Source organism: Geospiza fortis, unplaced genomic scaffold (genome assembly GCF_000277835.1).
Source record: "Geospiza fortis unplaced genomic scaffold, GeoFor_1.0 scaffold237, whole genome shotgun sequence".
NCBI classification, from domain to species: domain Eukaryota; kingdom Metazoa; phylum Chordata; class Aves; order Passeriformes; family Thraupidae; genus Geospiza; species Geospiza fortis.
The window spans coordinates 6,167,727-6,192,146 of record NW_005054319.1 but is presented as its reverse complement, the minus strand read 5'-3'; the positions used below and the strand labels follow the sequence as shown (position 1 = coordinate 6,192,146).

Genomic DNA, 24,420 nt, shown 5'->3' with positions numbered 1-24,420 from the left:
TGGGCCAGATGGAGTCTGACAAACTCTAGTAGTGGATAAAATGCAAAAGATTTTGTTGTCAACCAAACGTTGACAGTCAGAGCTGCAGACATTATGATTCCAGTCTGACCTTGGTAATCTGCAGCTAAATCCCACCCTTGCAGGACTGCAGGGTTCAGTAGAGTTCTGAAATCATTTGAAATCAGCCAACCAAAATTTCTTCATGCTAGATTTTTTTCCAAAACATTCCTGAGTTTGTGGCCAGGGAGAAAGCAGATGATCAGTTTTCTGCCCATTCCATAATACCCATATTACACTTTAAGAGCTAAATGACATTAGCAAGACACATTTCAGTAGGTCATTAGAGGGAGATTGTACTTCATTAATTCAGCATAGAAAGAATAATTAGCTTTCTACAGTAACTTAGCATGTCTAATGCAACCCTAAAAAAAAAAAAAATCTTGTAGAAAAACCAAAAGTGAAATAGTGACATTTCTGGTTATTAAATACTAGCACAAGGGACCACAATCCACCAGCCTATCTGTGAAATAAACAATTGCTCTATGGATGAGGAAAATGTAATAATCCAATGTTAGAGCATCATACAAGTAAACAATACAAGCAAAAGGATCCACAGTAAGCTTTCTGTACAGTATCACTCCACAACAAAATAACAATCTTGAACCATACTGTTGAATTCAGAATCCTCAAGGACACATCAAGACGATGGCATTTTAAATATTTCAAGCGTGCCATTAAAATATGATAGTGCATAATCAACAAGTAGTTGCTGTTATGTCTCTAACTCTGAATAAATTAAAGCTGTTGCTGCTCAGACACAGCTCTGCACTTGCACAGGGTGCCCACTTTGCAGCAATTGCCTCTGTGTGTACTCAGTCTTTTAATGTGTACTGATTTATTAACATTTATACAGCTAAACTATTAGAAATTGGCTTCATTATTTCAATTTACCAGCCTATTCAAACTGTAACCTTAACTTGCATAATAACTTAATCTTCTTTTCCTTATTCCATCCAGAATCTTCTACATGAGTTGAGACCTGAAATTCCATCTTTTCTCACTCCCCTCTCCCACACACACACACAAGCAGAGCACAAAAGCAAGATCCTGCTAAAGACCATGGTTTGCACAGAAGACGAAGAAAAAAAAGCCTCTTGAAATAGAAGACTTTAAATTGCTTCTTTATTTCCATCTTCCTCTTTTTCTGAGAGTCATGGAATTGACAATAGAGAAACAACAAAGCAGAAATTCCAAATTTCATTATCACATATAGGGCAAAAATCGATGCTTAATTTAGGACCACAAATGCAAACACAGTTCATACTCAGTATTTCTTGCCAATTTATCTCATTTACAGGCACCAGTGGAGGTGTGGGATGAAAGCATCAATATAAACCACTAGTCTGGGATAAGAGACCAGAATTCCAAGAAGGCTGGTCCAGCCCAGCAAGATTGCTCCATGGCTATAGCTCTGCCGTTTCTTCTTGAATTGATGAATATCAAGGAGCCATATTTTCTATAAATTACTCAAAACAAACACAAGAACTATACAGTTTATAATCAACATTCCTCTACACTCTCTATGCATAGTAAGCACAAAAAAGTAAAACATTATTAGTGTAATTAAATGAGCAAAAATTTACCAAGAAAAAACTTAATGTCATGATCTTTTGAAGCAAGGAACAGAGTAGAACTAAAAGGAAACCATCCTATTTTATTCAGGTATAATATTTAAAACTTTCAAAAATTTTAATTTCTTACTTTCACTTACGCTTCCTGAAAAACTTCAGCAGCATGTCAGAGCAGTCAGCTGAATGCAAAGGAAATCCAGTATCATACACTGCAGCAGGTTCCCTTGAAACCTGCCAGAACATCCCCAGTTCATGAGCTTTTGTCTGTCTGCTACACTTGCCTCCAAGATGAGTGTATGATCATAACCTAATTTTTCCAGCAGTCTTATGTCTCATACATTGTGTGGGTTAGAAAAGGGAATAAATTTAAAAAAATGTCAGGGTTGTAGCAGCAACCATAAATTTGGCATTTTCTGACTTCTGAACTCTGCAACCTCAATCTTTCTCCCCCCCTTCTTTTTTTTTTCTTTGCTTTTTTTAATAAAACAGTGGGAGGATGGCCAAGTATTCCTGCTTCAGAAAAGTGTTTGATATTAGACTTTATGTCCTACTTCTGTGCTGTTTTGTGCTTGATGACATTTATGTTCTGTAAAGTAATATTAATGAAAGGCAATACACAACTGTTATTAAGGAACAGCATTCAATACCAACATATCTAAAAGTGAAGTGATAACATGAGGTCCATAAAGACAAAGATGATAACTAGTGAAGTTTTTCCTAAGAGGTAGTTTTGCAATAACTTCTTAAAAAATAGTTCTCATCTACAAACAAATAATTCCAAACTCTTCTTTATCAGCAAAAAAAGAACATAATATAAAAAAAAAATCAAGGAATGTACTAATTATATTTTTCATATTAAACCTCACTTCTTTTTGAACACTAGCAATATTCTTCCATTGCTGAAATTAATCTGTGGTGCCTAATTACTGATGAAGTGAGTATTTGCTCTAAAACATTTTTTAAATCCATTCCATACTTCATGCAAAATCTAGCTTCTAGAAAGCTTTCATAGGGTCACAGAGCATGAAATATATAATGCTTTGACAAACACCTGCCAGTTTCCAGCAACCTCCAGAAAATTCATAAGTTTCACAACTCTTGTGCTATTTAGCCAAAGATTGGAGCAGTATGATTTGCAATCACCTGTTGTGAAGAATGAGCTGTAAGTGAAATCATCCCTCAGAGTACACAAGGTCATGCAGCCTCCTCTGCAATCCTGCAGATAGAGTATCAGGGTGGGCTGGGAACAGTTTACAGGAATTTTTATTTTTTTTATTTTCATGAGTGAAAATTTACACAGATATTTTCAGAGACAAATAAGACTTCCAGCAGACTAGTTACATCTTAAATCAGAAGTCTGACCTTTAAAGACTTAAAGAGCCTGATGCTCCCTAAGCTGCCTACATGAACACTGTGTTTTAAGGCTTAATTTAGTGCTCAAAAACATTGTAAATATTATCTTGTCATGTCACTATTCACAGGGCAAATTTTAGCAGGAAACAAATTGTGTTGCCCTTCTACTGCATAGAAGAGTCCTGGTGAAAACCAAGTGTATAAAGTAAACTGCAGCTTTCCTCTCCCTGATGAAATACAAACACCCTCCCTTCACAGCTGTGCTTCCAAAGAAAACACAGGAATTGAGTACCTGCCCCTGACCTGGGCCAACTGGCCTACAGAACAGGTCAGGAGCTATTCAGAGGACACAGAAAGTACAAAAACACCTTATTCACTGACACAACCAGGAGAAAAATATAACATGGAGGTTTGATTACTCAGTAAAGCTCTTCAGTGATCATGAAAAGCTCTGGGATTTCTCAAGAATATATGAAAAAGAATGGAATGTTGTACAATGTTACAACCTTTCCTAACCTCTGTGGTCAAGCTCAATTTTAAAAACTGAAGAAAATGATAATGAAAAAACTAAATTACCAATTACTTCCTAAAACTAGCACTATAATAAAAGAACCTTATAAAGAAGAGCACAAGTAGTGTCCTTCTAAAATGAAAGTTTTGCAACTTATTCTTTTTTCTATTGCAAAAACAAAATGGAGAGACTTGTGCTGGTAGAAGAGATTGTTCTGGTGAAAAACAATGCTGAAAATACAATCTTCCAATAGCAACTCCTGAAACAGTGTTGTTTGTGATTCAAGTACAATAAGATAAAGACAACTTTTTTAAAAACTGAAATTACATAGCAGAGTAGATGCATAAATAGAAAATTTCTGACTAGCTTAACTCTTTATAAACTTGGTTATGACAAAACAATCTGCAAAGCTGGGCCAGTTTTCAAATTATGCCTGACATAAACAGCAAAGCTCTGTGGATTTCTCATGAGTGGTATTAGTATTTTTTGAGATGTATCTGTGGCTAAGTTAACCAATATCTTACAAATGCATGGGACATAATTCAGGAAAATAATTTGAAATGGCAGGACTTTGAAATTACAGCTTCTCCTAACTTACTAGCCTGCATATCAAAAGAAGTAACAAAAGTTCAGTCTTATACTAATAGGCTGGAACAAAAGCAAAAAAAGAATGTAATTTTTTTAAAATCCATTTCAGGTTTTGTCTCCAAAAGTAAGAAACACAGAAATCCAGTCACTGGAGACCTTACAGCTTTTCTCACTGCACTACTGCATTCCATTTTTCTTGCCTGATGTGTTAGAATCAGTTGCTATGCAACCAAGCTATAAGCCTCAGCATTTAATAATTCTTCTGCTAATTGCAACAGAGAGAAAGAGCTTCAGTGTCTGACTTTGTCATAGCACTGAATTCCTCCTGTAGAGAATCTACGACCAATAACAGCAAACTTGAAAAAAAGCATTTTTATTCAACATACCCAGGATCATCTATTGTAAAGGCAATCACTAATTCTATAAATGTATAGTCAGCTGAATTTTAATTATAATTATGATTATTTACTAGGTGTTCTACTGGCTTTATAGATGGGTTTGATATACTTCCCACCCTTCCTTTCACCAAAGCCTTCTCTGAACTGGGAAACTAATGATAGTGTGCACACTTCTGTTGATCCTGTGTTTCCATTTCATTTACAAATTGCTAAGTATTGAGAATTGAAAACCTCCAGATTTTCTTTCTATTTTATAGCTCTTACCTACACTGGGAAGTAACTGAGCAACTGAAGGAGACCAACGGCGGCCCCTGCTGGTACCTGACTCCCCTACAAACAGCAGAATAACAGAGTGCAGGGGCACCAGAAAACGGCCCTGTGCAATTCTCTGAGAAATAAGTAACAACAAAAGGATGCTGTAGGGATAACATTAACAGAGAATATCAAGTGAGCAAAGGATCACTGTAGCTAATAACAGTAAGTCCATTCCACACTTTAATCATGGGTCCTAGAGGTCCCAAACTAGTTTGCCACTTCGTGACATACTTTGCAAGAAAGGATTTTTCAGCTTTGTATAGCTCAGTCAGCAGACAGTACCAGAGCCTGAAACACTGCCCAGTGAAAATGTTTGTTTTATCTCCTTTAACAAAGGGATGCTGATATAGCATTTGAATATAACTTTAGAAAATGAGATTAGAATATCTGAAGATTTGGTTCATTTTGATGATTGCATGAATCAATTGCAGAAAAGAATCTTGGCTGCATCACTTCTAACTTCCCAAATGTCATAATTTAAAATTTGTACATATTGAAATTTATAAGAAGAAACAAACACACACCCAAGAGCTTTAGGAACAAAGCCAGTTCAGTTACAGAACATTCTGTACACTGAGGAACATAAGCACATACTGGGTTACATGTTTAGACATTCAGTTTAAGAACTAAGTCTTTGTTCTACAAGTGTATGCAAAGAAAAAAGATCAAATATGTGATAAACAAACTGCCTGTGCTTCTATTAATCTTCCTCTGCGGCAAAGACTATTTCATCCTGTCTAGCTCTGCTTTTAATACCACTGAAACATGACTGTCCTCCCCCTTAATCTTAACTCAAGTTTTTGTGAAAGTCCACATTTATGTTTGGAGCAGATTTTCATATCAAAACCACCGAAGGAGTGGGGTTGGTTTGTTTGTTTCTGACCAGCCATTAATGAAAACAGGCCAAATAAGCAAGACTACATCAGAACTAAGCCTCAATGTGTTCAGAACTTGTAGAAACTTAAAGACGTTAATCAAATCATTATTTTTCACTTAACTACTGAAGCTCCATTTAATATAAGGGTATATCAGCTGCAATGAAGCATAACCTGCCAATACAAACATCATTTTAGAGCAGTTATTATAAGATGACCAGAACATCAGAAATTAAGTGCTCCAAGACTCTCTAGGCAGATTTTATTGAAACAAAAATAGAAAGGGTTACAGGACTTTCAAAGTTATTTCTATCAATCTAGATGCATCAAGGAAGTACTTACTAATTGTCATGGATTCTGGCACAGTGGCTGAAGGCAACATACTGCTTAAAGTATTCACTTGAGCTGGAGGACTGACTTCCACTCTAGTCACAAAAGCACAGGAAAATCAATATATGAAAACAAAATCCTGAATTCAAAACTTAAGAAAAAATATTCCAGAAACTAGAATTGTTGTCCTATTCACCCATATTTAATCGAAATACGTTGAACAATCCTTTAATGTATCTCCTGGGAGTCTAATTTAAGCAAGCACACAAAAATTCAGAATTAAAAGGCCATGGAGAATACATTAAAAAAATAACATAAAAACCAACATAAAACCTATTTTCAAAACCAGGAAGCCAAGTGTGTTATTTGCCATGAGCAAGTTACTTCCTCAAGATAATTAGGAAAGTTCAGTGTATGAACTATGCAAAAAAGGCAATTGTAGGTTTTTTACATTTGTCTTTCCAAACATATGCAGAAGTATCCTGATGAGCAGTTGGTTTTGCAGTACAAAGTGCATTAGTTACCAATAAATTGGCAGCTGCAGGGTGAAGGTTTTGTTCTTTCAGGACAAACATATTTGGCACATACCTGTAAGGAAGATCAGATCTCCTGGGAACCAGTTCTACCGGATGAACAGCATGTTCATGCCCCTCTCCATTCTCCAAGTTATCTAAAGCAGAATGCACAAGCATTAGCTTCCTTTGGGTTACACTACTCAAAAAATAAAATAAAAAACATAAATCCAAAAGTTAGATAGTTACCTTTTTAAACAGAAACACTCAACTTACTATAGATTTTAAACACTTAATTCTGTCTCCAAAGCTGGCTTCTGCAAATTGACCCTGAATGCCAGCAGGATTGTCCAGACTCTTAGGAAAAAAAAAATCATAAAGCATTGCACAATTCCTAAATTATACTTGATATGTACAGAGTTACACAGCCACAAGGAGACTTTTTCCTGAAGTTACTTGTGCAAGCCCCCAGAGTTGAAGCACCTCATGACACCTCATGCTTACAACAAATCTGGTTGTGACTTGCAGGAGAAGAATTTGTGGTAAGTCCCCAGCACGTGAAACCTTGCAGAGACATCATTGCTTTCTGTATTCCCAACAGAGCACCACGGCTTTTCCCTGGCTCCTTACATCCCTGTACCAACCATCAGGAATCAGACAGATGAGATATTGTTTAAAAAGCATGAATAATGTGCATCTGTCCACAGATCCACAGCTGTCGGCACCAAAACATCCACGTCACTGAGCCTGTCATGGAGGAAGCTCAGGTGGAAACAAACAAAAATCATATTTTATTGATGTGTTCTGCATCTCACACTGTAAGGGCTACGAAGATACTACAAGACAATCCTAAATAGAACAGATTTAAAAAGCAGAAATTCTAGAAAATAAGTTAATGAGAAATAAAGTTATGTCAGAAAGTCTATGGAGGAGAAAAATTCTTTTTGAAGCCATAGAGTTTACTGAAGCTTAGTTCCTAAAATACATAATCCATTTTTGTTCCAAGCAACTGCATTTTGATGGAGGCTTTCTCATTTCTAGCTACCCAGAGATATGATATGCCCTGACACATCCCTGGAGCACTGCAACAGATTAATACTGAAAACACATATTAACATACAACACTATAGATTATGCTATCTCAAATATATATATATGTGTGTGTGTGTGCATGTATTATTTATTGGTATTAAAACCTATAAACCAAAATATTGGGTTAAACTATGTATTTTACAAGAGCTCATTAAGCATATTTTAACAAAAAATATCACTATAATAATGAGCTTGGCTGTTAGTGGGCTGGACTGCCCTCAGAATAAGCTAATGCATGTTCCTTCTGACATCATTCATCCAGCACAAGTGCAACTCCCAGAGTCAAGCAAACAAGTGCCTAAGGCAGCTTTCAATCTCAGCAAACTGTCAGTGTGGCTGAGGAGAGGGTGCCTGGATCCCTGTGTATCCCTGTCCCTGACTGCTGGCACTTGGGTGTGCAATGGGCACTTGGGTGTGCAATGGGCACTCAGTGCAGCCCTCCCTGCACCCTCCATCAGCTCCTCCTGTTCAGAGGTGAGACCAGGAGAGCACACAGTGGGGTCTGGGGGGCTTTCCTAGCTCTGATCAACTGACTCCCTTCACCAGCCCAATGCTGGATCACTCTCACTTGCATGACAGACCACAAAGAGGGACAGAAGGAGGACTAAAAATATCTGTCCTGTGCCCAGAAGGGATCTGAATGGGCCTGTTGATCATCTCCAGTAGGCTGAGCACTGCATTCAGTTCTGAGATGAAGCAACACAAAACAAGGGGCTTTGGTGTCTTCTTAGCAAGGGTAAGCCCCTGGGACAGCTATGGATAAGATGCACACAGATATGAACAGACATCCTTTTTGGTCATCTGCCTCCAGAACTAAGTGTTGGCTTGCACTCCTGATTTTGGATTTCAGATCAAACCCCCAGCTCATGCTTCTGATGCCTTGTGACATTGACTGACAGCAACTGTGAGTTCCATTCCACACACACCCCTCACAGACAGGAATGGATTCTTGTATTCCAGATTCCAACCTGTGGATGTCCCCAGCAGTTTCTAGTTTGTATTGAAGAGATCACAATGCCACAAACTACTCAATGTTTTCTAAATCCATTCCTTTGTAAATTGAAAAAATATGGCAGTACAAGAAATAATTTAAAATGTCCTTTTTTTTTAACCACTGGCATTTCTTATGAGGTACATATTTTAAAATGCAGCAGAGGGCAGTGCAGCATTATTTTATGATTCACATTTTTGTCACTGAACTTACACAACTGAATTACACTTTTTCACAGGCCTTCAATCAACAATCCATTTAAACTCTTGAACATATTATAATGTGTATACAAAAAATATGAAATATACTACAATTAAAACACTATTTGAATACCACTGACAAGTTTTTAAATGGTCACTGAAATGAGTATACCCAAAGTTCAGTGTTATATGAACAGCTAGAAAAATATCAACAGGGTGAAGGGGAGGGCTGGTGCACTTTTTTTGGTTTTGGTACTAATACAGATATTGTAAACGCACAAGGCCTTCTTTTCCATTCCTTTAACGATTGTTATTGCTTGCTTCAAATGGTTCACATCATTCTTGAAGTGTCCCTCACTGCATACAGCTGCAGCTGATGCCAAAGAAGAGCCAATGGAGCTTACACTTACAAATGACGCTCACACACAGCTCTGTTAATTCACTATCAGCTTATAACCTGCAGAAAACTATTTGAGGATACTGGCACATGAAAAATTAGATGTGAGCTGGCAACTGGTGCTCACAGCTCAGAATGCCAGTCTTAGAATAAATAATCTCTGCAGATCCCTTCCAACCCAAACCATTCTACAATTCCCATATCCTTTTCTGAGCAAGTATTTCCTAGCCAATCATTCCTTATATGCTGTGTTTCAACAATTAACAGCTTCCATTGAACTGCTTCCAGCTGCTCTCTAATCTGTCAAGATTAATTTGAATTCAACTTCTCAAACACACTTGGAGCTTCTTGCAGCTTAGAGGTATCTAGAAAACAGATATGGATACTTTTTATACAACTATCCTAAACTTCAATAAAATACAAGACCACAGCTTAATCCCAATGGAACTCTGGGTTATTTTGACATTGATAACTCCCCCCTAACTAAGTAACTACTCAAATGGAGAACTCTGATTCAGAACTAGAATAAATTTGAATTGAACTTTTTTCCCAGTTGTGCAGTAACTGCTGTGTCTGTACAATCCTGTTATTTCTTACCATTGTCCCATGTTAGAATAAATGTTGCTGGAATTCTGTGAATTCAAATGCCCACCTGTTTGGGAGTAAGAGCCAACAGCACTGACAGGAAATAGAACATCTGAGTCATCATTCAGGACCTGCAGAGGACTCCAACTGCATATCTGAGAATTGCATGTGACTATTTCACGAGGCCTATTTAGAACAAACAAACAAACAAACAAACCAATCTATTTATACAGACAGTATTACTGTTCATAATGCTTATGTTTCTTTCAGAGATACCACTGCAAGAAAAATCTTTATTTCAATCTGCCTGCCAATTTCTTGGTCAGCCATATATTAATTGATTAAAGACCAAACATTCCAAAGCAGAGGAGACAAGCAGCACTTGCCTTTTTCTCTAAACGAATTTCTGTCAGAAATAAAGAAAGCATATCAGTATCTAAAATTATTTTTTCTCTCTCAGTTTTTTCCTGCCTTGTTGAACTGTCTACACTCTGATGTAACAAGCTTACTCTGTTTAAAATACACCTTTTTATTGTGAAGCCAAAATAGAACTGCTATCATACTAAGAATAAGGAAACATCAAGTAGGCCAGAACTATATCCTGGTTATATTGTGCCAGAGTTTTAACAACTGAGAACTTGAAGGAGAACAAGAACTCTGATATCTCAAAATTTGGGGTTTCAGTGAAACTTAGAAGCAAAACATCATCACTGCAGTGGCCCATATTGTTTAAACAGTAAAAAGAAAAAAAAAGAGTGGAAAAAAAATGTGGGGGAGGAGAAATAGGGAGAGAAAAAAAAGAGAGAAAATCTATAGTTCAGTTCAACACAGGAATTTCCAGTGGCCATAAAAGAAAGGGAGGGGTGGAGGGGAAGCATGGAAAGTTTACCACTATCTCCTGCACCATTACTTACTTTTCAGAAGCTTCAGTTCCACCCTCTGTGCCTTTATTTCCTAATGATTTTCCATACAGCTCATCCTCATCTGCATCTTCATCATCAATGCTCTTCACATCCAGTTTCTGGTATTCACACTCTCCATTCATGAATACTGAATTGTTCTTCCACGAATGGTTACTTTCACTCCCATTCAGATTTTTTCCCAGAGTGCTTTCAGATGAAGACAATGCAAGAACTGAAGATCTGTCTACACTCTCCTCTGAACTTTCTCCTGTCAGAGTCTTTGTGCAATCCCCCAAGTTTTGCTCATCTTCCTCTTCATCAAATGAGATAATATTAGTCACCCTCTTCTTCTTTTTTCGATCTTTTTTGTATTTCAAATCTAGTAGTAATACAAAGTTTTTACACAGTTTAGAAAAGAGAAATAATATATGAGATATGTTTTTTTCTTAAAAGAGCTCATGTACTAACTTACTCTAATCAAGAAAAAACCACTCAGATCTACATGGCATTCATTATCGTTCCATTCACATGAGCTTTTAAATCTCTAATTACCAGCTTTATTTTATAAGTCTTACATAATTCAGATTTTAAAAGATATTCTGGAGATGCATTCATAACATGATTCAGTTGAAACTGGACAAAAAGTTCTACAAACCCATGAAATTAAATTTAAAATAATAGGTTAGCCTTCCTGTCACTTCCTCCTATGGACTACACCTAGTATACAATGCAGAGGAGGTCTGCACAACAGAGAAAATATGAAGCACTTTCAGAGGAAAAACTGAAAAGAACAAACTCACAACACGAACAAAATCCACAACCTGCAATCAAATAGTTTTGTCTATTCTCTAAAAATTGAATAGTCAGCTTTCAGCTAATTAGCTCTTGGTCTAGAAACACAGTGAAATTCTCTCTGATTACACCAGATGTATTCAGTGACAGCACTTATTTTTACACTATTACCTATTCTCTCTGAATCTGATGTGCATGTGAAGCTAATGCAAAGCTGAAGCACTCCAAGAAATATCAGAAATCACTCACCAAGACACCTCACCCCGGGACCAAATTGCTTTGTTTAATTCAAGTCCAGCTGTTATACATCCACAAAGCACACTAACATACTTGTAAAATGATGTTAAAACCCATTCTGGTTGCAAATAGAATTACAACAAAGAACACAGACTTCAATGGAAACATCTGACTTGCTCTAATGTTCCACATGTAATTGCATTTGAACAAACTCAATTTTTTTTTAAGTGGCATTTCACTGGAAGTTGTTCCTTTCATGTTCTGTATACACATGTGCTGCACACACCAGGTAGATCATGTTGTGGAGTCACAAGCACCATATGGTCAATTACTGCCTTTCATCTTGCAAGGCTATTCTGTACTAACAAAGTTATCCCAAATCAAGTATCACATACAATTTTAATCTCATTTAAGTGCTATACAACAAAAGCTTTACCACAAGTTTGTTCTAAAAACTGTGTTTTAAGACAAAGTCTATTTTAGTGCCAATAAAAAACAGATTTTATCTCAACTTCTGTTCCTACCAGATTCTCATGTGGGGTTTGTCCTTTTTTCTCATAACCAAAACAATTTATTGCCTAAATTCAAACCTTGTTTCTTAATTGAAAAGCACATAAATCTTCCTGCTGTTTTGTACTTTCACAAAGCAAAACAAACTTTTAGCTCAACTTCCAGAAACAGAGATAATATTACTTTGTTAATTTTGGAACAAAAAATATATAACGAAAATCAAATTTTCCTTGACTGATTTCAAATAATAAGAGATTAAGACTTTGGGTCTTTGTTAGTACTAACATCATACAAGCTGGTTGGAACACTAAGAACTCTAAAGGTAAAGAGTGTATGAGTAAATCTTCATTTAGGCAATTATCTGCTTTGCATAGGAATTCAGACTGTAAACACAGTCACTACTTGAAGCAGATTATAAGCTAAGATTTGCAGCTGATATTTAACAAAATATATAAGTCACTTTATGTCTGACTTGCAAGGTGGCAAAAGACAACGTTAAAAATGAAAAATCATTACATCACAAACTTCAAAACATAATTTTGTGAACAAGAAACTAAAACTCAGGTCACAAGCAAAGCTCTACCAATAAAACAGTTTAGCTATCCTCTCACAGAGATACAAGAATGCTGAAATACACAGTTACCATCCAGTATTCATACCCAATATTTCCAATTTCATATTTTTTAATTACCCTCTCAAGTGGTTTGTATGCACAGTGCATTTATTTTAAGACTTCTGCTCTACAATAGTACATTAAAAGTAAATGTAAAAGTTATTTAAATGCACTTGAATATTTCCTAAGTTTCTGAATGGCACTAACATTGATAGAGGCTTACCAGCATTGACATTCCTGGGCAGAACAGGCAGTGGGTCAGAGTCCTGCTCAGGTTTGATGAGAATGGAGACTGCAGACGAGGCAGTGATCTCCCGCAGGAGGCTGCTGACACCCTGAGTGGACTCCTTCAATAAGGAAGTTACATTTTGTGTGGATTCCTTCAACAAATCTGACACAGTGGGTGTGCATTTGCTCTGCCCATTTAAATCCTTATTATCAATGTTGATAGCAAAAAGAATGGAGTTCAGACCTTCAGAAAAAAGAAAGGGGAAAAGGAGACCACAAATGCACCATATACTGCACATGCAAGTTATGAACATAGAAGCTAAGGATTAATGAAATTGTGACATGGAAAACATTTTTCCCAAAAATCTCCCACAGTTCCCAGTGCATGAATTCTTATTCTTTCATGTACCATTCATTCCTTTCTAGATTATATTCAAGCTGATGCAATCAGTTCTGAATTCTTCTTGATGGCTGTTCAGCTGCACATTAAATAATCAAAAAGTACTGAGAACTCATTTATTTATAACCTTTTATTTAAACCCATTTCACTGCAACTTTACTATCTGCTGGTTCCTATATTCTATTCGCAAAAACACCCGAGAACCCTGTCTGGCAGAATGAAGCATGTGACCATGTACCTGAAAAAAGGGGTATAAAAGGCAATAATGCATCACTTCTGTGGATGAACTCTGGAAAAGGAAATTATTTGTTATCATTCCTTACTCTTACTCTCCCTTATCTGAATTTACCTGTAATTTTGATCTTACTATAAAATTCCATCATTACTCTTTTTCAGTCAGGAATAACCACTTTGCTTCTCTAAACTGCACTGGTTTTAAGTTAGCCTTGACTGATGAAGAGTTAAAATTTTATGTGGAAATTTTTTGAGTTGTAAGAAGGCCAGATGCAGGATTTTAATAATCCACCAATTCACAGCATAAATTGGCATAATACCTTGACTGCTCACCATGGCTGTGCCTCTGACACACACTCTCCACATAAACAAAGTGTATTAGAGAAAATACAGTGTGTTAGAGAAATCCTCACAAGCAGAAACAGATGCAACACCCTAAAATGCAGTAGTTTTCCAAGAGCAGCAATACTGAAGAGAAAGCCTTACCAGCTGCCATTGTAGGGATCATGCTAGAACGTTCCTCATCCATCATAAAAGACCAGTCTTCATAGAAGACACTGTAATTTAAAGGGGAAAAAAGGACATGCAATGCTATAGTAATATATACTTCACTTCTGAAAGACAAAAAAACTCTGAAGAATAAGTAGGAGCACCCCAAAGGATGAAATTTTCTGTCACAGTAACTCCTTGTAGGTTCTGAAATTGATAACTGTTCAGATGGTTCTAAAAAGACATGCTAAAGAGTATTTTTTTCTTTAGTTTTAGCTCTGCACTTTCCACTCAAGGTCTGGGGGTTTACACTGCATTAGCAATCACAGCATTTCTCTGTACCTATTGCTATACATGTTTTGTATAAGCTTAGAACACATGAACACAAACAAAACAAAAATGTTCCTTTTTTCTTGAGCAATCTGCTCTGGTGGAAAGGGTCCCTGCCCATGGCACAAGGGCTGGATTACACAATCTGTAAGGGTCCTTTCTAACCCAAATCCTAATACTCTATGGTTCTGTGACCTGTTTCAATATCCAAACCCACACCAATTACCCTAAATAGTTAGGGTGAACTATGAATTTGGATGTAAAAAACCACGTTTTTTCACTGTGAACACATAAATTTAGTTGTGCTAAGCCTGGTTCTTTCTAGCAGCAGAATGCTGGTTTTTTACTATCAACATTCAGTTAATTAAACAACAAAACAGATAGCAAGAAAACCCTCAATCTATATATTAAACAACTCTGACAGATTCATTTAAAAGTTTCCAAAACATATAATTGGGGATGTAAACTGATTCTGTAAATCCCATTGGAATTTGGGTAACATTTAAGTCTTAAAAATTCTGGAATAAACCTTTTTAGAAATAGCATTACAATGCAGTGTGCTGATAATCCTGATACTCTGCAAGTATTGCTACAAGCATGAGAATAATTGGTGACACAGCAATCCAAGTCACTAATTTCCTAATGGTTTTCAGACCTTTTTCTTTATTTCATTTGTCTTTATTTGATTTCTCCAAAATCTATTTTGCAAGAAAGCTACAGATGACTGGAACAAACTAGAAATGAAGAGGAGATACTAATGAACTCAGTTCAGGCAATAATCTTATCCACTACATCCATTAATCAATGCAAATGAATAAAATGCCTTTCTGCTGAATCCACTGGACTTGATCAAGTGGTTTGAGCAAGCTCAACAGTTATTGATTAAGTAAGGAAAATGCCTCAAGTTTTCATAAAGAAAAGAAGCTGAAGCCATATGAGAAAAAGGCAGGACTCAGTTTATGAACTTAAGTGCATTTTGCACTTCCAAAGTACTTTAGGATTTCACAACGTGTAGTAAGTTATTCTTAGTAACTGTAACAAAAGGTTCACAAACTGCTACCTAACCACTTCTGCAGCTGCAGCTCCCCACTGCTGCACTGCTGGAGCTCTGCAATTACAGGATCTCCAAAAGGCAACAGGCGATTACCACTGAAGAAATGAGATCAGACATGGCTGCAGTTGTGTACTATTTTAGTGGAATGAGAGAGGCACCTTAAAGTGTGGTGTCCAGGCTGCAGTGAGGAAAACAGCTGAAAGAACAGGGAAGGGATTTAGGGAAGAGTTCACATATTGATATAGGCACAAGTTACTACCTTAATGGCTGACAATAATTTTTAAAAATTATTTTAAGTGACTTGACAGGCGTAGCAATAAATATGGGGTACTAGGACAGCTGTGGCTTTTGGTTGTTGCCTGGGGTTTCAGCCATCGTCAGCACATTTCCTGCACTACAAAGGCGACAGATCCAGTACCTGAGGCGACTCTTATCTGCAAGCAGCATATGCACGTATCTTTCCAGGGAATGCTCATTCAAAGCACAGCGCAGCCAAGCCCGGCCTCTGCCGATGTCGGTCGTGATGGCCTTCAGAGAGTAGAAGCGCTGCAGCTCGTGTCTGTTCAGCACTTCTTTCACATAATACCAGAACACTGGCTCTGGAATTAAGGATTAATAATAGCGATAATGACAACCACTCTACCAAGAAAACCACTAAGTTCATACCTGAATACACTTACATGTAAATTTATAAAACAAACAGGTAACAATATAACTTTGAACAAAGGTGAATCATTTACTCTCCTTGTGCAACCCACCAGTTAAATAAGTTATTTATTCCTACAGAACTCGGGCTGTTTAAGCACTTAGAACTTTTCACTTCATTGAAAAAGCCACACAAATTAAAGGATTTGATCTGACACTTTTACACAGAATTCACATTTAAAAGCACATTTAAGCTAGTATTTTATCCACAGGTTCATATGTTCAACTAGAAACATATTATGGAAGGGAAAAGATTTCTTTAGAACTCTATGTTACTGCTAATGTGAAATGTTGGAGGGCAGGTCCAAAGGAACAGGTAGCTCCAGAATTTGTAGACATGTAAATAACAAATTCATGTTACTTTAGAAAACAGAAGTGTTGAATTTGAATATCTTTTTCCACTAAACACTTTCTGTGCGCTTTTCTCAAATATTGATAAAAACTGATCAGTTTTTAGATCAGATAGTTCTGATTAAAGAAAAGAGAAACATCATGGTGAAGAGAAAAATAAAGGAATCTTTTCTTTGAATGTGGAGAAAGTAATAAAAACCAACCCAACCAATACAAGCAATATAATTTTTTTTTCTAAAATTACATCAATAACTAGAAGTTAAACCTATCTGACATATATAGAATATGGCATTTAAAGAACTGAGTAAGACAACGTCAAGAATGAAAACATTGTTTTAAAAACTTAACACCAAAACTACACAACCCTGATCCCTGCCAGAATTCAAAATAAATTTGCCACTGTACATAATGCAACAGAAGGAAGTGCAGATTTCCTAACAGCAACTTCTAGAGAAACTTGGAATGCAAGTTAAACTAGACTAAGAAGCAACAGTCATCTTCACTGCTACTTCTACAACACATCAAGTGTAAAGTATCCTACCAACAATGCGCAGTTTGGTGCAATGCTTCAAACTTCTTTTTGAAATTATATCTCTTGACTCAACATAAGAACTAATTAAAACAGGAGAGCTACAATAAGCAACTTACCTGTTTCAGTTTTGCTGGAGAAACCTGCTGCCTGTTTGATTGCTGCTGCTGTCAGTGCCAATCCCCGGCTCCTCCTCAGGCCATGCTGGAACACAGCTTCGAACTGAGCACACAAACAGGTCACTCTGCAACAGAATTTTTAATGAACTCATGTAAAAGGAACTATGAAAAAATCATAGTGAAAATCAACTATGTTTCTATACAGCAACTTTATTCCAGATCTCTGAATAAGAAATGTAAAGTAAACCATTATCTTATAAGCAGTGAAAGATCCCTCCTATGCAGTAATCTCATTATTTGCCGGCAGTATAATCTACTTATACCCACAGCCTCATCATAATGATTGAAAGCTGAGGCTCAGGTTACATTCAGAAGAATTGGCAATCAATTTGAGAAATCACCCTCACCTACTAGAGGGGCTGTTAAGCATGTTATTTCAGCTTCAAATCACCTACCTTTCATGCAATGCAATTTTTTGAGCATGTCAGATATTTTGTGCCATATGTTTGATGTCATTATGATGCAAAATCTAAGCATGTTATTCTCAGACTATTTTACCTGCTATCTGAGTCTGAAGCAATTTCTTTTCTTCCTCCAAATCGTATTTGACACTGCAATAAACAGATTTTAAGAAATTTTTAGAACTTTTTGTTACACTAAATAAATTCAGTTTTCTACACTATTTGTACATATGAAACAAAGTCATATCAAAAAAGGAAGCAGCACAAAATAGAGCACTGCAAAATACAGCCTGCATCCAAAAAGTGCTCTAGAGCATCATGTTACACTAATGGGCTGCTCTTGCAGTTCAAACAGATCTTTGCTAGCCAGAGCAACACACCTGCAGCTCCTTCAGTAAACTGAAAACTGTGTGGAAATTACTACTTTTGAGTTTTAAATGTGCACCCACAAAACCAAACATTGCTCCTACCCAGCACAGTGCTACAATTACAGAGCCACTCTTTAAAAAGCATTTCACTGGCCTACTTGTGAGGAATACTTTTACCTCTCAAGCTCTTTCAAATTGACTCCAGTCTATGAAATTCTATTTGCTGAACTTCACATTGACACAAATATATATTGTATAGTATTATATATATTTTAAATAGATCTATTACAAATATAACCTGTCCAGAACAAGAATTTTAAATAAATACTGCACAGTAGTTCTTTGCTAGCAGACAAAAACTCAGCTGTACTATGAAAGCCACAATTTCTTCATTTCCTTTTCTTCCTTTTCCTTCTCTTTGTTAAAGAGAAAGCAAAGACAGTCCCTGCTAGAAGTGACATCTCTGAGTAAGCCAGTGCAGAAACGTCTGTTGGATTTCTCACCTGTTTAACTGCATCCAGCAGCCGCTCTAGAAGAAATTGTCTTTTTGTGTCGTTGGTCTGTGAACCTGAAATCCAACCAAATCATATCATTTTAAAAGATACTGGTTTTTAAAATACATTTGGGCCAATACAGATGTCTCTCTTTTGGACCCTGAAAACTTTCTTCCCATGCCAATTATTCCACTAAATTAACTAATGTATTTTCTCTAAGTAAAATGATGCAGTATAACTATGCTTTGAGGTTTCAAGTAGCCTTTCTCTAACAGGCAGCAATACTGTTTCAAATATCATCTTGATTCTTACTTTAGTAACATTTTGAAGATACATTTCACCAGTACCAAATACAAAATAATTATTCAAACTGATGCACAGCTTGCCCAGAGCTTCTTAGCACTACTACCAGTGTAGTACAGCATCACAGAACTAGAAAAGAATGGAAAACAAGAATGAGACACCAGGACTATCTTCTTACTGTCAAACCTTACTGCAGAAAGAGCTTTAAGTCAGGTGAACAGAGAGCAACTGCTACAGTAAATCCCTTAAAATTTAACCACCAGCATAGTTCTTCTGATTAACACCTATAAGATCTATTTTGTTACTATATAAGGAACTATGCAAGACAATCTTTAACTTCTCAAGCTATTTCAACAATACCACAATACTTTGCTTTTTGGAATATCCTTTATAAACTCCCATGAATATGGTAAAATTTAGTCTTTAAGATAACTTACATTGCCTCTGTAATTTCTTCATTCTCTGCTTAAGTTCAAAGCATCCATCAGAAACCTCTGTGACCTCTCTTGGGTTTAAGTCATTCTATTCTCCTTTCTCTCTCAAAGAACACAGAACCAATGTACACATGGATTGAAAGCCAATTATCCAAACTCTGCAGGAGCAAATTGCTCCCAACACTGAAAATCAAACACCACACACCAGCAAAGAGAGATGACATCAAAGATATGTGCTTCCTCTTGCTATCCAAGTGTGAGGTCCAAATCCCAGAATTTCCTATCTTCATAATCCCATTCAAAACAGTTTGCTTTTAAACCAGCAGGATATAACAGAATTTGTTGAAATGATTCTGCCTTTAAATATGTATACTCACATAACATATAAATATTCATTATACTGATATAATGTATTTTATATATTCATATTAATCTATAAGTATATTAATAGAATTCATATTCTATATAGTTTCATAGAGTCCTTAAGCAGAAGAAAACCCCCACAGTATGTCAGAATAATGAAAACAACAGGAAAAACATGCAAACATAGCTGCTAAGCAAGCTTCTCAATGCTGGTTTTGCTGATACAGGGCATTTCCAAGAAGTTGTGCTTCCCATTTTGAACTCTGACTCAAAGTGTGCAGACATGTGATGTGTGAGGTCTGAGGCTGTTAGTCAAGCACTCCAGTGCACACAAACAATGTCCAGTGCCAGTCCAAGACTCCAGGTTCAAACCCCACACCAAATGGGTTTTAACTTCCTAACAGCTATGCCAGTTATGCCAGTGTGAAGATAAAGCTAAATTCATATAATCCCTACGATTCCACTCTGTGCTCCTTCAGAGATTACAATTTATTAAACAATATTCAATGTTCTTACCATGCATACATTGCCAAAATGGACATGTATACATGCCTATGTATCCATTTGCTTTATAATAAATCACATCACCATAAAATAAGGAAAACAATCTCAACTTTCAGAGCAGCCTCTCATGCTCAGTAACACTGAATATACACAGCTCTGCAGATTTTCTCTGCTGTTTCAAAACTCATTACTCTTAGTCTTACACTACCCACATACCTGCAAGAGGCACAACACAATATTTCTCTTTATATTAATAGCTTGAGATAACATCAGAACAAATTCATGAAATTAATAATTTCATGACCAGAAAAACATCTATCAAATGAAAATATTAGTAGGTGGACCAAGTTTGTCTTCCAAATGCAATACATGTTAGTTTTTAAATTCACATCTCTTTGGACTCTGTATCTATTTGGTAACAGAAATGGTTTGCAACTAGATTCCAAACTGTGATCAATATAAAAATGCATAAATACAGAATACTTACTGATGTTCATTATACTAATTAATGCCTTAAACCACTAAAGCATGTGATACCAAACAACCTCAACTTTACCAGACTGAATGTAATGTGTATTTTCTCTTTATTTTACTTGTAAATCTGCACTACTAGCAATCATTACTTCAGGAGATTACAACCAATAATTCCTGAAGCAGTTCAGATCACCCTCACCATGAACAGGGCTATAAGACCATGTCATGTGTCTGCTGAGGGCTTAGCTGAAGTTTCTATTCAATGCACATCCTAAATTCTTTTGCTTAACAGAAATTTTACAGGTACAAGGAAAAGAATATTCACTAAGTCTGTTTTTGTTTTTTTTTAACTGAAAGATTAGGTTACGTCTCTTTTCATGCTGGGGGTATATTTTTCTTTGTAACAAGTCTAGAAAATATGGTATTTTTTAGTGATGGTTTTGTTTCCAGTAGGTGGAAGGTAAAAATACATCTCTACTAACTCTATTGAAGATTTAGTTCTTCCATATTTTCATTTTCTAAACTAAGTCTTCAGGAAAAAAAAGACATCTTTTCATACCAGAGCACCAATTAAGTGTGATCAACTCCAGCTGACTTTAAGAGTGTATTCCAAACTGACTAAAATACCCTTCTCCTTATTCAGAATAGCAGTAAAAACTACAGCAACACACATACAAATACAAAACATAGAATGCATAAAAACAGCATTACTCAGAAAAAGGCTGTATTTAGAATATTGCCATAAAAAAGGAAGTTCATACGGGACTCTAAAAATAATTGTGATAACATAAGGTTGAAAAACTCAGAAACTTCAAGAGACTCCTCCCACCAACATCTACTCAGTCAAAAAGGGCTTAAAATAGGCTCAGGTACTGCACCTGCCTCTGTGACCCTCTTCATTTTCTCTTGTTCAAGGTCATGCTTTCTTATTTTTCAAACAAACCTCTCTCCATGCTATGACACAAACATCCACATCTACAGCAGCAGCAAACTGCATCTAAGTAAAGGAAAGCTGGATTTTCATCCAGTACTTCCTAGGTAACGCCCTCTTCAGCACCACATGCAGCATATAAGTAAAATAAATAAATCTCATGTTGCTCTTATATAACTTGCATTTATGTCCTGAATGCAATATTTCAGACTGCAATCCCTTTTGCTTGCTCTAATGCAGGTTCTGATGGCACAAGTTTAAAACAAAACAAATACAGACCTAATCTAAATGCTACCTTATACTACCTTATTATGATTCTACTGCTCTACTCCCCCAACCACGAGTTGTATTTTTAAGTTTTTGAAACTGTCATTAAACCAATGACAACACCCCAAATTCTTGACAAACACATAAATCTTGTATCCTTGTATTATTTGCCTTTAAAGTTTAGCCTACTCAGCACTGTAGAATAAAATATGAGTATGCAATTAGTAAGCAGCATTAGTAATATTAAGGTGAGGCTTACATCAACAGGAATTTACCTTCATATCCACTAGAAATACACTGTAGCTAAAGAAAATAAACATTAACCATAATTATAGCCACTAAGAAGTTCTTCCCTCTATATTTTAGGAACACCTCTGTTAAAAGGGCTAAAACTGGGCGTAGAAGTACATACAGGCAGTGCTGTTACAGGCACTAAAAGAAGGATACAGTTAAAACTGATGAGAGGTTAACATCAGCCATCTCCCTTATCTGAAACAAGCATGATGGTGATATCTCAGATACTTCTCTGTTCTGATCAGTTTGACTTATATTATTCTAGAAAAATACTGTATAGCATTGTGTAACAGTAATGTTTGTCAAAGTGCAACATTAGGGGGTTTTTGTTACCTTGCTAATCGAAACTGTTGGAAAAACCCTACAATTCTTGGCAGGGGCTATACATGAGTGGTTACTATGCAATTGAACCACTACTGTTAATGTCACCCTAGGCATTACTCTATTTTAAGTAATGAAATGTTTCTTTTCTCAGAAACATGTATCTCTTCGTTGTCCTAAAAAAATATTAAAGGTAGCAAAAATAACTACACGATGAAGCTTTAGGCCACATGAGGTGTTACCTTCCCTTTTGAGTCACAGAATCCAAATAGAGCTCTCAAACATTAGTCTCCTAGGAAGATTTAGGCTCTAATTTGCATAAATTTGCACAAGGCTATTCCCAGTTTGAATTTGAAGGGTTGAGGTTTTCCACATGAAAATGATGACTCTTAAAAATTCTGTAATTAGGATTTAGTCTACATTGTGTCAAGATCTGAAACATTTGAGAAACTTTCTTTTCCCATGCTTTGAAAGATTTCACTGTTACTTGCATTTTTCACAAGCAGTTTCCCCATTATAATATTTTTTTTGCCTCATCTCTTCCACAAAAATCTTCTATTTTCTTCCTACCACAAAGGTGAGAACAAAACAGAGAAAAATACAAGTGAAGAGGTTTTATTTTTCAGTTCGCTTTCAGAAATGTCTGCTCCCCACAAAACAGGTAGCATTTAGTTACTCCAGTTAACTCCTCAGTTTATTTCTCACTGCCTTTGGCAACAAAGATCACCATGTATTACATCGGGGGGGAGATCAATGTGTGATCCGATCCTCAGGTGCAGAGTGTCGTCTGCAACTTCCATTGCTGAAGATGTACAAAGAGACCCACCAAAGTTTTTACTGAAGCACCTCCCTTCTCAAAAAGCCCCAAACAAGTCCTTGCCAATGTGTTTTAATACATATTAAATAAATACCGCTTATCCTTTGCATCTATAAGAAAAGTCTATTAGAATTTTTATTTCTATCCTAACAAATAACTCTCCATGCTGGCCCATTCAAGCAGATCTGCTTCCTCCAGTCCTGTAGTTTATGGGTCGTAATTCTCATGCAGAGCTTCAAATATTTCCTTGACAAACACCTCAAAAAGCTCAGGATTTAGCACACATTTACCCCCAAGATTCAGCACACCCCCCGCACCGCTCCCCTCTACCACAGAAATTACCGCACCCAGAGACATCCTCACCGGGACACAGACAGGGACAGCAACAGGGCCCTTTCTCCACAAGCCGTGGTTCTCACCTCTCCCCCCGATGGCATGCTCCTGAGCTCATATTTTTAATTTTTTTAAACTCCTATTTTCTCTTGGTCATTTATTTCCTCAGGAGTATTTCCTATGAGTTTGCACAGCTGAGGCAACAGAGATGCCCGAGCCCAGCATCACTTGTGCTGTGAGCCAGTGTCACGCCCAAGGGCAGGACTTAGGATTTAAAACGGGGTAAAACAGCACTTCGGGGAGCCGGACCGAGGAACGGGGTGTGGAGATAAGAGACCCAAGTGTCCCGTGCCTCAGCACGGCACCAGGGAGCAGCGGGGGGAGGAACGAGGGCAGTGCCACTCCCGCCCGGGCCCCCCGGGCACCTCTACCCGCGCCAGCCCCCACAGCGCCCGGCGGGGCCCCGGAACCCGCCCGGCGCCCCGGAAGGTAAACACGGCCCCGGGAGCGCCGCGGAGCGCGTCCCGGCCCGGGGCTCCTCAGTGCGGCCCCGCGCCCTCAGCGCTCCCCGGCCCCGGAGCCGCCCGGGCCCAGGCGGGCAAGGGCGTCCTGAGGGGCAGGAACGCGGCACCGCCAGAGGAACGGTGAGAAAAGTGGAGATAACCCCACATGTGCTGTACAGAGTGGAAGCTCGGAAAGGCTTGTTAAATAAAAACAATAAGATGATAATAACAAATTTCATAAGTCTCTAGGCCTGTTTGAGAGGTGTTGGCCCTGTGTGGCCA

The 24,420-nt window shown here is 37.2% G+C and overlaps 1 protein-coding gene across 1 annotated transcript in view; it reads right to left on the bottom strand.

The window, feature by feature from the left end:
• Positions 1–21,669, bottom strand: part of SNX29 (sorting nexin 29) — a 95,637-nt gene extending 73,968 nt beyond the window's left edge. Inside the window, exons 1-11 of the mRNA XM_005420416.2 lie at positions 21,551–21,669; positions 18,604–18,668; positions 17,830–17,882; positions 17,272–17,396; positions 15,986–16,166; positions 14,181–14,251; positions 13,056–13,304; positions 10,693–11,059; positions 9,846–9,964; positions 6,590–6,671; positions 6,014–6,096 (exon numbers count right to left, since the gene is read on the bottom strand). Coding sequence (XP_005420473.2) covers positions 6,014–6,096; positions 6,590–6,671; positions 9,846–9,964; positions 10,693–11,059; positions 13,056–13,304; positions 14,181–14,251; positions 15,986–16,166; positions 17,272–17,396; positions 17,830–17,882; positions 18,604–18,668; positions 21,551–21,572 — 1,417 coding nt within the window. The 5' untranslated portion in view covers positions 21,573–21,669. The remainder of the gene's footprint in view (positions 1–6,013; positions 6,097–6,589; positions 6,672–9,845; positions 9,965–10,692; positions 11,060–13,055; positions 13,305–14,180; positions 14,252–15,985; positions 16,167–17,271; positions 17,397–17,829; positions 17,883–18,603; positions 18,669–21,550) is intronic.
• Positions 21,670–24,420: the final 2,751 nt, after the last annotated feature.